Source organism: Bubalus kerabau, chromosome 2, assembly GCF_029407905.1.
Source record: "Bubalus kerabau isolate K-KA32 ecotype Philippines breed swamp buffalo chromosome 2, PCC_UOA_SB_1v2, whole genome shotgun sequence".
NCBI classification, from domain to species: Eukaryota; Metazoa; Chordata; class Mammalia; order Artiodactyla; family Bovidae; genus Bubalus; species Bubalus kerabau.
This window is the reverse complement of record NC_073625.1, coordinates 116,843,514-116,858,741: the sequence shown is the minus strand read 5'-3', so window position 1 is coordinate 116,858,741 and position 15,228 is coordinate 116,843,514. Positions and strand designations below refer to the sequence as shown.

The 15,228-nt window shown below is 44.6% G+C and overlaps 1 protein-coding gene and 1 long non-coding RNA gene across 7 annotated transcripts in view; one reads left to right on the top strand and one right to left on the bottom strand.

The window, feature by feature from the left end:
• Positions 1 to 2,894: 2,894 nt before the first annotated feature.
• On the top strand, positions 2,895 to 14,611 carry LOC129643658 (uncharacterized). The gene is made up of 3 exons (XR_008710418.1): positions 2,895 to 2,970; positions 4,707 to 4,859; positions 14,492 to 14,611. It is a non-coding gene; the product is annotated as an uncharacterized LOC129643658 (long non-coding RNA).
• Positions 14,270 to 15,228, bottom strand: part of RUBCN (rubicon autophagy regulator) — a 97,082-nt gene continuing 96,123 nt past the window's right edge. For all 6 annotated transcript variants that reach the window (XM_055568495.1, XM_055568494.1, XM_055568497.1 and 3 more), the window contains one exon: positions 14,270 to 15,158. In XM_055568495.1, coding sequence (XP_055424470.1) covers positions 14,980 to 15,158 — 179 coding nt within the window. In that variant the 3' untranslated portion in view covers positions 14,270 to 14,979. The remainder of the gene's footprint in view (positions 15,159 to 15,228) is intronic.

Genomic DNA, 15,228 nt, shown 5'->3' with positions numbered 1-15,228 from the left:
AATACGCTAAAAACCATTGAATTGTATATTTTAAAAGGATGTCTTTCACATTATGTGAATTATATCTCAATAAAGTTGTTACTAAAAAGAGACTCAGAGAGAAGAGTGACAAAACAAGAGCGACAAGAGTGACAGCAAGGAAAAAAGAGAGGCAATAGAGAGAACAACAGAAGAGTTGTGACAAGGGGGCAGAGAGAAAACCCGCACAGTTAGAAGGTGGTCTCCAAGGTCCCTGTTCACAAAACAGTTCACCAACCCCAGTTCAGTTCAGTTCAGTTGCTCAGTCGTGTCCGACTCTTTGCGACCCCATGAATCGCAGCACGCAGGCCTCCCTGTCCATCACCAACTCCCGGAGTTCACTCAGACTCATGTCCATCGACTCAGTGATGCCATCCAACCATCTCATCCTCTGGCATCCCCTTTTCCTCCTACCCCCAATCCCTCCCAGCATCAGGGTCTTTTCCAATGAGTCAACTCTTCGCATGAGGTGGCCAAAGTACTGGAGTTTCAGCTTTAGCATCATTCCTTCCAAAGTAATCCCAGGGCTGATCTCCTTCAGAATGGACTGGTTGGATCTCCTTGCAGTCCAAGGGACTCTCAAGAGTCTTCCCCAACACCACAGTTCAAAAGCATCAATTCTTCGGCGCTCAGCTTTCTTCACAGTCCAACTCTCACATCCATACATGACCACAGGAAAAACCATAGCCTTGACTAGACAGACCTTTGTTGGCAAAGTAATGTCTCTGCTTTTTATATGCTATCTAGGTTGGTCATAACTTTCCTTCCAAGGAGTAAGCGTCTTTTAATTTCATGGCTGCAGTCACCATCTGTAGTGATTTCTGAGCCCCCAAAAATAAAGTTTGATACTGTTTCCACTGTTTCCCCATCTATTTCACCAACCCCAGTTCCTACTAATTCCCCAAGGCATTCAATGCAATTATTATCACAGTGGTAAAGAATTCACACAGGAGATGCTGTTTCAATTGCTGGGATGGGAAGATCCACTGGAGAAGGAATGGCAACTCACTCCCATATTCTAGCCTGGAAAATTGCATGGACAGAGGAGCCTGGTGGGCTACAGTCCTTGGAATCTCAGAGTCAGATACGACTGAGTGACTGAGCACATGGACACATGCTCATCCACTACAAGATGACGGGGTTATCTTCTGTAAGACAAGGAAGACAAGGCGCTGGCAGGTGGGGACCATGGCCCAAGCAACCTGGTGAGTCTGTGGCTCAGGTCGAAAGGTGCCCCAGGTGCTCTCATGCCCAGAACTCTCAATGTTGTTTTCCCTTTCCCTTGACCTTCTCATGACTTCCCTGGTGGCTCAGATGGTAAAGCGTCTGTCTACAATGGGGGAGACCCGGGTTTGATCCCTGGGTTGGGAAGATCCTTGGAGAAGGAAATGGCAGCCCACTCCAGCACTATTGCCTGGAAAATCCCATGCATGGAGTAGCGTGGTAGGCTACATGGGGTCGCAAAGAGTCAGACACGACTGAGCAACTCCATTTTCCACTTTGACCTTCTCATTAGGTTCGCACTTGCCTGGGGCTTTGTTTAGGGATAAGCTGAAGGACATTCCAGAGCTGACAAGATCAACAGGGAGCAAGCCACAGAGAGGATGTGGGGCCAGGTGTGGCTAACCCACCCTGTTGTGGAAACAGAGGCCAGCAGATAGGTGTCTGGTGAAAAGGGAGCCAAAGACCAACCCACTCTCAAGGTGATGGTGGGAGGGGCTGGAGTGGTGACCTCTGAATTTGGTCTGGCTTCTGCCTCATGTTCTGGTCAGGAGCCTCCTGCTAATGATCAATTTCCCTTCTCACACCAGCCCCCTTCCCAAGTGCCTGGTTCAGGGTCAGGTTGTCACCAAGATCAGGAATCAATCAAAAGGTTGTCCCAGGAGGGACTTCCGTGGTGGTCCAGTGGATAAAACTCCATGCTCCCATGCAGGGGGCCCAGGTTCGATCCCTGGTTGGGGAACTAAGATCTCACATGCTACAACGAAGCCCAAGTGCCTTAACAACTGAGCCCACACACTATAAGGCTCATACACCACAACTAGAGAAGCCCATGTGCCGCAATGAAGACCCAGAGCCACCTAAACAAAATTTTTTTAAAAAAATCACTCATTTCCACTGCTGGGCATACACACTGAGGAAACCAGAAGGGAAAGAGACACGTGTACCCCAATGTTCATCGCAGCACTGTTTATAATAGCCAGGACATGGAAGCAACCTAGATGTCCATCAGCAGATGAATGGATAAGAAAGCTATGGTACATATACACAATGGAGTATTACTCAGCCATTAAAAAGAATACATTTGAATCAGTTCTAATGAGGTGGATGAAACTGGAGCCTATTATACAGAGTGAAGTAAGCCAGAAAGAAAAACACCAATACAGTATACTAACGCATATATATGGAATTTAGAAAGATGGTAACAATAACCCTGTGTACGAGACAGCAAAAGAGACACTGATGTATAGAACAGTCTTATGGACTCTGTGGGAGAGGGAGAGGGTGGCAGGATTTGGGAGAATGGCATTGAAACATGTAAAATATCATGTATGAAACGAGTTGCCAGTCCAGGTTCGATTCACGATACTGGATGCTTGGGGCTGGTGCACTGGGACGACCCAGAGGGATGGTATGGGGAGGGAGGAGGGAGGAGGGTTCAGGATGGGGAGCACATGTATACCTGCGGCGGATTCATTTTGATATTTGGCAAAACTAATACAATTATGTAAAGTTTAAAAATAAAATAAAATTTAAAAAAAATCACTCATTTCAAAGATAGGAGCAGTCCCAGGGACCATACAAATGAGGACCATAGCCCACGTGGGAGTCAGAGATCAAGTCAGTGGCCTAGTGATATCAGCATTTATTTTAACAGTTTGGGATGGGATGGAATGGAATGGAGTGGAGTGGAGTGGAATAGAATAGGAAACATCCACATATATTGTATATGTAAGTGTAAGTTTCTTGGGGTTCTTTTTGAAAATTTTGTTTGCTCTTGTATACATGTATTTAAGTACTGGATCAAAGGATGAAATATATTTCTTAATGTGGATTATGGCCAGAGAAGTTTGAAAGACACTGATCTAAAAATGGAAAAGCCATGTTATTAAGGTCATGCTTGAGTGGGTGATAGAGCTGAGAGAGGAACTAGCAATCCTGACTTTTTCCGTTTTCCCCACAACATCCAGGCACAAGGTTCTCCTTCAAAAAGCCTCCGGATGCACTGGCCACTGCCCTCTGGCACTCTCTAAACACACCGCATACTCCTGCTTTTAAGCCTTTGTTCAAGCTGCTTCCTCTGCTTGGAAGGCCCTTCCCTCTCACAACCACTAGAAGAAAACATTCTTATCCTTCAAGGTCATGATTAAATTCAGTCTTCCCAGGGTTGCTAAGGAACTAGCTCATTATTTTGAGAGTGATAAATGAAGACTCATTTATCCAGTTTTTCCACACAAACCAAATAGTTGAAGAGGGAAAGGTCTTCTTTATAGAAGAACTCCAGCTAACAAATGCAGAAGGAATGACAGAAGTAGAAAACCACCATTTGTCAATTCCCAAGCCCCTCTCACTAATGAAAAAATGGATCTAGGTGACAATCATCACTGGAAGTTAAAATCATTAGAGAAAGATCGAGGGGACCTTTTTTTAACGGACCCACGTATGAAAGCACCTGGCTGATGAAGTTTAACACCAGTAAAAGTGAGATGACCAGACATTGCTTGTCTCCTTCATGAAACAGTAGGAAGCACACAGCGTCACCTAGAGAACATTCTTACCAAAAGATATGAGCCTTAACTACCAGATTTCAGGTAATGCAATGGACAGAGGAGCACCCACAAAGATCAGATCAGACAAATCCAGAATGCAGGGCTATCTACAAGACAAATGGCATGGTTTCTTCAACAAATAAACAGCATAAAAAAGAAAAAGGGCTGGTATAGATTTAAAGAGACTTAAGAATATAACAACTAAATGTAATGTATAGACCTTGTTTAGATCCTGATTCAAATAAGCCAATTGCAAAAAGGCCTTTTTGATAGTTGGAGAAATATGCACACTGATAGGTATTAAGTGGTAGTAGTTATTTTCATTATTTCAGCTCTGATAAGGTATTGTGGTTATATTATTTTAATATGGTAGATAAGAATTTGGGCAAAGTGTTGATAATTTTCAAGCTAGCCAATAGGTCCACTGGGTTCGTTAAACTATCAAATTTAATGAATAAATTTTCATAATAAAAATTTTTTTAAATAAATATGATCTATCCTGAGAGGACTTCCTACATCCCCTAGCTGGGATGTAGGGTTTAAGTTTTTCCTTTTACCCTTAAAACCTATTGATTTCATTATGTTAACATTAACATAGCATTAATCCCTGTCTCAATCATTGTTACCATCTTCTTTCCAGAAGTGTGTATCTGTCGTCCTACCAGCTCATCAAAGGCAGAAAATGCATCTCTGTAGTTTCATTATCAAGTAATTTATATTTAGTTTAAAAGATCTGAATTGAACTTGGGCTCACACTTGCGCTCCCAGGGGCATCCAAATGTCAGGACAGATTTACATTTCCTAACAGCGCTGACCAGTCCCATCAGAAAAATGACAGCACAATAAGGGAGAGGAAGTCCACCCCATGGTGAGCAAGCACTCATTCATTCACTCATGTATTCCTTTTATTCTATTCAGTGACTCTCTGAGCCGGGTACTGTGGTGGACCATGGAGGTACATTCCACTGCCCTGCCCCACCCGACAGTCCAGAGAAACACCTTCCAGGAGCTCAGTCTAGTGAAAGGAGAGGCATCCCACTACAGGTAACCAGAGCATCGCCATACTGCATGGTAAGTGCTGCACCACAGGTAAGAGGAGAGCGCTGCGGGGTTGGCGGAGAGGCAGTGCACCCATCAGGAAACAGCTTTCTGGTGGGGAGGCGACGCTCAGGGACACCTCTGTGACCATCCCATTGGCTTCAGATGAAGAGGCTTATAGCAGTGACAAGCTGAGAGGCCAGGAAGAGCCCCAAGCAAGGTGAGGTGAAGAACCCATTGCTAATAGTTTGCAGCCCTTCAGAATAATATTCTTTAAATATGTTTGACAGTTTTATAGAGAAGAGGGTAAGCATGGCCAGGGAAAGGTGTGGAAAGGGGGCATGAGGCAGACTCCTCCTCCCTTTACAGTTTTTACAAGCAACGTATTAAGACATCTTTTGCTGCTTAAGCACATCTTAAGGCTCCCATCCTTGCAAAAAGTATTCCTACCAATGATACCCAGTTTTCTCCCAAAAGATATTCTAGCAGATATAGCTTTCTCCATCCCACTGCATTTCCAGGAATATTTTAGCAAACCACATGGGTTGGTACCCAGTGAGTCTGCCTCTGAATCCAGATCTGGGCTTGTCACACCACCTTCACTCCTAGCCCTCTGACAGGGCACATTCTAGAGCTTTGTGCTGCCTCCACTCATAAGAACTTCTTCTAGACATTCCTCTGGACCCTCCAACCAAAATAGACCTTTCCAAGTGAACCACCCAAAGACATCTTATAAATATGGATGTGGTATATAGAGAAGCCACTTTAAGCACTGGTAGATGCTTAGTAAATGTCTGAACAAATGAATTATTTCATTAATAAATTAGCAAACATAGAAGGATCATGCCAGGGACAAAAATGGTTGAGTAAATGAATGAATGAATAAGAAAGAGACGAGAGGCTGGGTCCCTTTGACCTGCTAGCCTGGCTCCTCACCTGTCTCCTGGTTTGGGGCCACAGGGCTCAGCCACAGTAGGAGGAGGAGAATCAGTCCCATGGCTGCAGGCATCAGGCAGAGACAGTGTTTCAGGGACCAAGAACAGGACTTTTAATACCTACTCTTTCCAATCAGGTCATTTGGTAACCTCACAGGGAGGAGCCCGCTGACACCTGGGCCGTCACTGGCAGAGGGCAGGGGTGTGGCACCAAGACAGGGGCACAGGTGTTCCAGCTGCTTGGAATAGCTTGGTCAAACAGAGGTAATGTGGCAAGAAGAAATTTCCTATCTCCTGGTGTTTCCAGGCCTTTGGGAAGAGCAGAATCAGAGAAACCAGAGTGACTGCTGCCAGGGACTATGGAGATCATCTGGTCCGACCATCCCATTCTATATAGATAAGGTTCTATCTTATTTTATAAGGCCCAGAGAAGACAAGAGGTAACCCAAGTTCACACAGCTCAGTTGTTATAGAGCTGAGGTGTAGAGCTTGGTCTCCTGGCTCACACCAGTGTTCTTTAAACCAAATGTAGTAGAGGAATCAGAAATGCCCCTGGAAGGGCCCATCAGCCTGGAAAATCAGCAGGGCAGCTCTATTACCCCCTAGCTGGTATAAGTTGTCTACACCACAGGAACGCTGATAGAACAGGAGGAGGTTGAGACATAGAGATTTGAGGAGACTGTCTACTATAGGAAAATGTGAAAAGTAAGGTGACTCCAAAATCCTTTAAGCTAGGCTTCAGCAGTATGTGAACCGAGAACTTCCGGATGTACAAGCTGGGTTTAGAAAAGGCTGAGAAATCAGAGATCAAAGTGCCAGCATTCACTGAATCATGGAGAAAGCAAGGGAATGGATGGATAGATGAATGAATACATAAATGAATGATTGCTGGGCTGCAGTGGCCCCTTTTCCCTCCCCTGTTGAATAGTCTTCTCACTCTTGGCCTATGAAGATCTCACGTCTAAGTTAAATATTGGGAAGAGAAGCTTAGGGCTTCCCAAGTGGCTCAGTGGTAAAGAATCCACCTGCAATGCAGGAGATGTGGGTTTGATCCTTGGGTTAGGAAGATCCCCTGGAGGAGGGCATGGCAACCCACTCCAGTATTCTTGCCTGGAGAATTCCACGGACAAAGGATCCTGGAGAGCTACAGTCCATAGGGTCACAGAGAGTCAAACACGATTGAGCAACTAAGCACATAAAGAGAAGCTTGAGAACTTGCTGAAATTCATGTTTTAGCTTCCTGTGAATCACATCTAGTTTGTAACAATAAACAAAGAACCTCAGAACAAGTAAAAATTTTGTACTGTAGCTTCTATCTCTGGTTGGAAAACATTTGGATATTCTATCAACTTCAGCAGTCTTCTCTCAGCTTACCTTATAGACATAACAATTTTTAAATACCTAGTATATTTTTAGGGCATGTAAATATCATTGCATCTCCTGGCAAGAAAAAGCTGGCAGTTTAATAATAAAGTGAGTGAAGGACATATGGAATGTTATCCACTCTGATAATGACTGTTGAACAAAACAAAACAGAAACAGTTGCAGACAAAGTTGAGGGAGGAGAAGGGAGATGACAACATTTTCATCACTTCAAGATTTGGGAAAGCAATCACTGCAGATATTTGCTGGCATGAGAAAAGACAAGAGAACTGAGAGGGGAGGTAATCAGACACAAGGTCGGAACAATCCCATCCCCTGTCTTACAATGTCCTTCTTGTTGGTTCTTGTTCCCACTGACAGGCAGAGAGGGAAAACATTCAAAGACAGACCGTTTGCCCAGTGGTTCGCTCACTCTCCAGGAAGAGTCGTGTCTATTTGTGCGAACCCAACTATTAGGAGTAGTTGAACCCACATAGACTCTGACGGGTGGGCACCCACAAAACTTGTCTGTAGGAGAGTCCCCTGGGGATCTCTGATCTGGGGAAAACCAGCAGGTTTAAGGTGTGTTTAACCACCTTAAAGACAAATAGTGCAGAGAGACTAGAGAACCCCAGGGTCAGCTGGCTTTATAGTCATCTCAGATTTGGACGAATTTGGGCTCTTTGGTTGGAAGAAATCAGACCTGCTCCTGCTGGTAGTAAAGAGGTAGACAGAGAACAGTCATTACAGAGATCCATGTGGCAAAGGGGAAAACTGATCACATTCATCTGACTATAGGACCCAAACGTGGGCTGACCCTGTTAGGGTCTCCTCTAAGACCTCAGCATAGGTTCTTCTGGCTTAATTTGGAAGACCATGTGTGGCGTCTTGGGGATATCACTGGGATTTTGCAGAGGAAATGCTGCTGAGCTCAGGGTGATTAAAGAGGACAGGAAAGAACATTGCTGCAGCAAAGGTGATCCTTGTCAGGAAAGATCCTTGAAGCGGTACTTCATGTCTGCTTGCCTCAACACAGAACAGGCGATTCCTTACATTCATTCATTTCATTCAGTTACTTGTTTGTTTGTTCTATTTGGGAAAATACTAAATAACAACACTGTGTGACAAGTGCTCTAACAGGAGGTTGAGAGACAGTGCCAAGGGCTCACAGTGGGCGGGTAGCGTAGAATGCAGGCAGGGGACACTGTGATGTAGCTGAGCGAGCTCTCAATAGAGGACAGATGAAAGTATAGTTTGGAAACAGCCAATAGTTCAGGGACTGGCAGGAGCTCAGGCTATGAACCTGAAGTGTGGTCATGGATTAAAGGTCCTTTATGTGCCAGCAGAAGAAACCAAACTTTACCTTGTGGGGAGAGAACTGTTGGTGAGTTTTAGGTAGGGGAGTAAGACCCCACCGTAATGCTTTCTTCCTCCCCACTGCTCCAATCTCCTTATTCCCACCATGGAGGGCAACTGGCAATATTTATCAAAATTACAAACGCAAAAATCTTTTGTGCCAGTCATTCCTCTTTGGAGAATTTACCTGACAGATATGCCTGCACCCATGTGAATGACACAGGACTAGGTTTTTCATGGCAGCATCATTTGTATTAATAAAAGATTGGAAACAACTTCAATGTCTCTTAATAGATAAATGGTTGAATCAATTATATTCCATCCATACAATGGAAAATGTATGAGTGAGTGAGTGAGTGAAAGTTGCTCAGTCGTGACCCCCATGGATTCTAAAAAAAGAATAAAAGAAACTTTTATTGAGTGATGTAGGAAATTCTCTGAGATACACTGTTAGGGGGAAAAAAAGCAAAGCACAGAAATATGTATACAGTATGCTAGTTTTTAAAGAATTGTGAAGAATTTTATATATATATATATATATAATTTGCTTGTATTTGCATAAAGAAACTCTATATGGATAAAAAGAAAAGTTACAAGTGATTATCAAAGGGGATAAGGCAGAAACTGGACACATGGCTACAAAAATGGGAGAGACTTCACTGTATTCTTTTCTGTGGATTTTAATCATGTGAATGTATTAGAAAAGTACATTTAAATATTATTAAGTAACCAAGAAAGAGAGAGTGAGAGAGGGAAAGAAAGGTAGGGGTGGGGGGCTCTATCATTCCCTTTCCCCTCTGCAGGCTTCATTTCTGCTTTCGCGTTGCCAGAATTTTCTTTCGGTGAGCTCAGTGGCTAAGGGCTTCCAGTGGTTAAGGGAAACACACAACTTTTCTTTCAAAGCTTGGTGTAGAGAGATCTATGGTTGGCATCTGGGCTGAATTTCTTTCTTTCAGTGCTAAATAGAGAAAGGCAGGGAGGTGAGGGGGAGAGAAGAGAAAGGTACCTTTTACTTTCCTCTTTCCCTCACCGCTGCTAGTGCTGAAGCAGTTTTGTGCTTGCTGTGGAAACAGGAGTTTGCTGGAGAGGCCAGGAGTCTGTCTGTTCCTGCAGTGGGCCAGGGGGAATGGGGAAATAAAGCCATTCAGGAACCACGGGCATCACTAGAAAACAGGTGAGAAATTGCAGGGGCTGAGAAAAGGACAGGACTTCCCTTGGGTTTGTTGCCTAATGATTACAGGTCACCTGTGCTGCGCTGTTTCAGACTTGAGTCTTAGAGGTCTGCTGTAGCCGCTTTCTTGGCAGGGGACAGTCACTAGTACTCCCAACATCCTAAGAAACTCCCAACCACGCAAGGCTTCTTTTAACCCAGGAACTCTCATCTCGCTGGTCTGGTGTTGTTTACCTCCAAAACCAGAGCGCAGCTCTCTGCTTTCTGTTCCTCCCCCAGAAGCAGTTCACAGAACTGAGGAAGGCAAGTGTGTATGCCAAGCACACCCTCGTGTTCTCCACGCTCCTAGAATAGTAGCTTTAAGTAGATTCTCTTTCCTTTTTAATCACATTCATCTTTGATCCCAGGAACATCAAGCTCACAGTGGGAATGCCTGGGCCATCTGGCAGCTGCTTCACCTAAGTCCAGGTTCGATGCACGATACTGGATGCTTGGGGCTGGTGCACTGGGACGACCCAGAGGGATGGAATGGGGAGGGAGGAGGGAGGAGGGTTCAGGATGGGGAACACATGTATACCTGTGGCGGATTCATTTTGATATTTGGCAAATCTAATACAGTTATGTAAAGTTTAAAAATAAAATAAAATTAAAAAAAAAAAAAATAAAATAAAATAAAATAAAAAAAAAAAAAAAAAAAAAAATAAAAGAATAACCTTCAATGATCTCAAAAAAAAAAAAAAGAAACCCTGGAGATTAGAAGTGGGAGAGGACTCTGACTGGCAGAAGAGCCAGCAGGATATGGTGGGCATGGTGATCCCTTGCTCCCATCCTCTAAGTCAAACGTTCCAAGGAAAAAGGAAGTTGGGCTGGGCCTCGCTTTAACCAGGGTGCTATAAAAATTAAGCCCTCTCTTTATACCATTAGAGGGTAAAGTAAACCTACACACATTTGGGGCCACAGAAAATGATGACTAACATAGTGCCCCAAAGGATGACTGCCTGGCTCACAGTCCCCTTTGTGGTGGCCCCAGTCCTCAGGAGGGAGTCCCCAGCTGGCTCACAGCCGCCTTTGTGGTGGCCCCAGTCCTCGAGAGGGAGTCCCCAACTGGCTCACAGTTCCCCTTTGTGGTGTACCCCCAGTCCTCAGGAGGGAGTCCCCAACAGAGGCTCAGGAGGTCTGCAAATCCTGCATTTGAGGTTCCAGAGCTGCTCCTGTCTTTACCCTTTCTATTCCTGGTTGCTAATTTTCCTTGGATTCTGTAATGTATACAAACATTTTTCTATTATCTTGCCCTACCCACCTCACCCACCCCCATTTTTAACTCCCTATTTTAAAATGTCAGAGTTAGAACAAAGCATTTAGAATTTGTCTTCTTTTTTAGAGGGTTTGGTGAGATGACAGTGACAATGGTACATCATATTCTAGTCTGGATGAACATAATTTCTTTCTCTCCCATCTACCTGGGATATCCACAGCTTCTACTCTTGTTTTGCTCTATTTTCTGCAAAAATGGATGCTGATATTTTTAACCAGATCAGTCACTCCTCTGATTAAAACTCTTCAGTAACTTCCCAATGTTCTTAGAATAAAATTTAAAATCTTTGGTGCCCAATACAATAAAACCTGAAATTCTTAGTAAGTCCTTTTTGCAGTTCCTTGCCCAAACTCCTTCTATCTTAGGACCATCGTATATGCTAGTCCCAGTCTGGAGCCCTTTTCTCCCTACTCTTGAGTCTCATTTTGGGGGTCTTGGTTAAAGCATCACCTTCTCAGGGGCACCCTTGTTATTTTTTAACAGCATCTACCCTTTTCCTTCACAGCTCTTATTTATTACAGATCATAATTACACATTCATTTTGGTAACTCTGAGCAATGTCTGTCTCCCCCACAAGACTCGAATTCCCTGAGGAGGGAGGGCCTATGTCTGTTTCAGTCCCTGTGACAACCCCTGAACCCAGTACAGAAACCAGCAAACAGTAGGTACCCACATATTTGATGGATGATTAAATAGGGAGAGACTGGCATGGCTGGAGAAGGTCGAGATTTAAGATAAGAACCTAAATTTGTGTGCTAGTGGTAGAAAAGGAATGAGATTTAAAGAGAAAAATCACCACGTGACAACAGGTGGTGAGGAGACACTGCTTTCCTAGTCAGAAATGCCACCTGACTCAGAGGAGGAAATGAATTCTCAAACCAGGGTGACTAATGGTTAGGTTTGAGGAAATATGATATTTATGTTGGCTTTAGACATACTGGCTGGAGCTGACCCAAGGACACTGAAGGGGAAATGTTCAGAAAGCTGCAGGGTGTAACTGGAGCTCCAGCAGGCCAGAAGCATGAAAGAGAAACTTGGACAGGGTTGTGCACAGAAGTGGGGACTGAAGCATCTAAGACAACTCAGACTCTGTGGAGAGGAAGATTTGCCTCGCTTCAGGGGGCCATTACACCAAGGGGACCACTAGTGGGCACACCCCATGCATTGTAAAGTGCTACAAAGTACTTTATACACAAAGACACAGACATCTAGAATGGTGAACTGATCTGCTCAAGGTCAGGTGGCAAGTCAGTGACAAAGCATTCCAACCCACTTCTCCTGACTTGTAAGGTCCAATTTTCTTTGCATCATAACAGACATTTCCTGAATTTTCCAACATGTCCACTTTACAGTGGATACTCAATACCACTTCCTGATAGTCAAATAGGCAAATAAAAAGCAGAATTTCATTTCCTTAGTTTATTAAAGGTGACAATGATATGTTATGCTATGTATGAATTACAGCAAGTAGAAACTCAGTTTGGAACACGAGTTGTACACACATGAGAACATCTCTATTTAGACTCTTGCTCCTTTTATGTGAATTCAACAAAAGCTCTAAAGTCTTGGTAGAGAGAGTTAATAACAGCCTCATTTAAGTGGAAAATATCTGCCTTCCACTCTTCTGCTATGTCTTGAATCTTGTCTCCACCTTGCAAGCAAACTCTTTTTTCCCTTTATTTATAGAAAAGAACACATCTTCCCTCCTATTTCTCTCAGAAGGAACTCTCTTCAGTGCATTCAAAGCTTCTCCCCACAACAGTGGGGATTTTCAGATACTGATAAGTTGCAAAGTGCTTTCAAAACACCCCATCCTCTTTCCACTCTCCCCCTACTCTCAAATAAATAAATAAATGGTATCTGGACAGTGAGAAGAGCAACGTCAAAGTCACTAAAACAGATATGCAGCCTAGAGGGACGGGGTTGGGGAGCTGGAGGAAAAAAAAAAAAAAGTGAAAACCCAGGAGCACATTGCTGAGCTCAGCTTTAGAAAGTGTCAGCGTCTTCCATCCTTTCATCCTGTGCTACATGAAACACGCACGACAGTAACGAGAGGACACTCTCCTCCAGTGTAGTGACCTGGAGTAAGGAGCTGGATTTTCAGTTTAAACCAGGACTGGAAGTAGAGCTCACCATTTTCACAAATATCTCAGTCTGAATCTGAGGCCTAATTCTCAGCGAGGCTAGAGTTTCACAATGTCATTCCGAAGCTCCTTGATGGACCAGGGAGTTTCTAGTCTGCCCTTCAACACTGGGCTGGGCTGGAGCGCTTTCACAGCCCCTCTGCCCCTGCCATGAACTGAAGGGAGAACAGCCTCAGGGTCTTCCAGCCTGACGTGGCCTTCAGATCCCAAGTCTGAGGCCAAGGGACCAATGCCAGACATCACCTTCTTCCCACTCCCTCCTGTCCTGGGGGAGCCTCAGCTGTTACTTTACCGCCCCTACTACTTCCAGTGACACTCCTGGTTGCCTCCGACTCAGACACTCAGCAGCTTCCACCAACCATGTGCAACTTTCTGTTCAGCTTCCCGGGGCAGCGCCCACAGCAGGTTTTTCCCTACTAGCAACCAACTATGGAAGGCACCCAGGAAGAAGTCAGCCCCAGAACTAAAATGCTGTGGGCTTTAGTTCACAGAGCTGCCAGCCCTTGGAGCTGTGACCCTGACCAGTGCTTTACATACAGGTCAGGAGCTACAGCAACTTAAAGAATGCCACAAACATATACACAGTCCCTTCAAAAACTTTTCCCATCAAAACACACATTAACAAAGGGTGCGGGTGTGTGTTAAAATTAGTAATAAGGATGACTGCATATACTACTGTCACCAGGCTAAAGAGTTAAGTGCATAATTGGCATAAAGGTTCTTGTTATCATAAGAACACAGGAACATTCATGCTCACAGCCACAAACTATCAAGTCTTTTAACACCACTAATAGCAGGAAGCTTTCACCTCAAATTTGACAAAAGAAACTAAGCCAGGAGCTCAGCCACTGGGGAGGGTCCCAGCCCTACTGCAGGAGGGAAGGGAGAGCATGGAGTTGGGCCAGGTTTCTACTCAGAACTGCAGTGACCTCCTAACAGAGGACAGAGTGGCAAGAGACTCACGGATGAGATGCTGGATGGGGCTTCTGTCCTCAGTTTAAGATGGCACCAGGGATTTGTCTGAGCTTAAAAGGTCAAACCTGCACCAGAGCTATGTTGACTAAAAGGGACCTTATCACCCAAGAGGAGGCCAACAGCTCCTCTGACTGAACAAATGCTCCTTAAACAAGAGTTGTGGCCTCACTTATGCTTGAAATAGTCCTGGTCTAAGTATCAATTCTGGTCTTTGTGTCAAGTCCCCCAGGGTAGATAAAGAAAGTCAGCCTGTGGTATCATCTATGCCTAAAATACAAGAAAGTTATTACTGCCTCTTCGAGGTGTCTGAAGAGTCCAAGGTAGCAGTAACACTGTTTTTATGGCCTCAGAAGCACCTACATAAGAATGCCCATTACTCAGTCCCATTCTCTGATGCTTCTCCTCAGGGTCTGACCCTGTTCCAGGACTGGGAGAGAGAAAACTCCACACTCCTGTTTCAGCAGCAAAGGAGAAGTGAGTTCGCTGAGAAAGGCCTGGCTCAGAAGCTCCAGAATTAAAACAAAATAAAACTGGAAATGATTCTTGAGATGCAGCTGAAACCAGATCTGGTCCAAGTGGAGAAGGCCATGGATATTGGAAGAACTGGGTCTCACTGTCCACTCCCCTAACAGAGGCACTGGAAGCTTCACTTAGGGACCCATATGTCAGCTCTGATGGAAATGCTTGGTACCTGCAAATTGTCACAACAGACTGGACCCCACCAACCTATATAAGGTTGAATACACATGACATTAGACAGATAATAAAAATTAATAATTATGATAACAGTTAAAAAAAAAAAGATAAAACCAAGTGGGGAAAGTCCTTAGGAGGGTGGCTCAGTTCCGCACTATATGTGACCCTCGCCCCTAGAAAGAGCGCTTTCCGTGCTTTCTCAGGTGGTCTCCAGGTCAGTGGCCTCCAGGGCCAAGGCCTCGGTGGGTTCCTCCTCGTAGTCTGACATGTAGGACTCCAGGCTCTGCTTGGCCAGCAGCTCCCTCCGGGCCTGCAGCCGCTCACAGCGGGGACAGCTCCCAGACTTGAAACAAGTTTTATGGTAGCATGCTTTACACTCTGTTCAGGTTGGGAAGGGGAGAGAGAAGAGAACAATCTGTGTCATCTCAGGCTGGAAGCAAGTCACTGC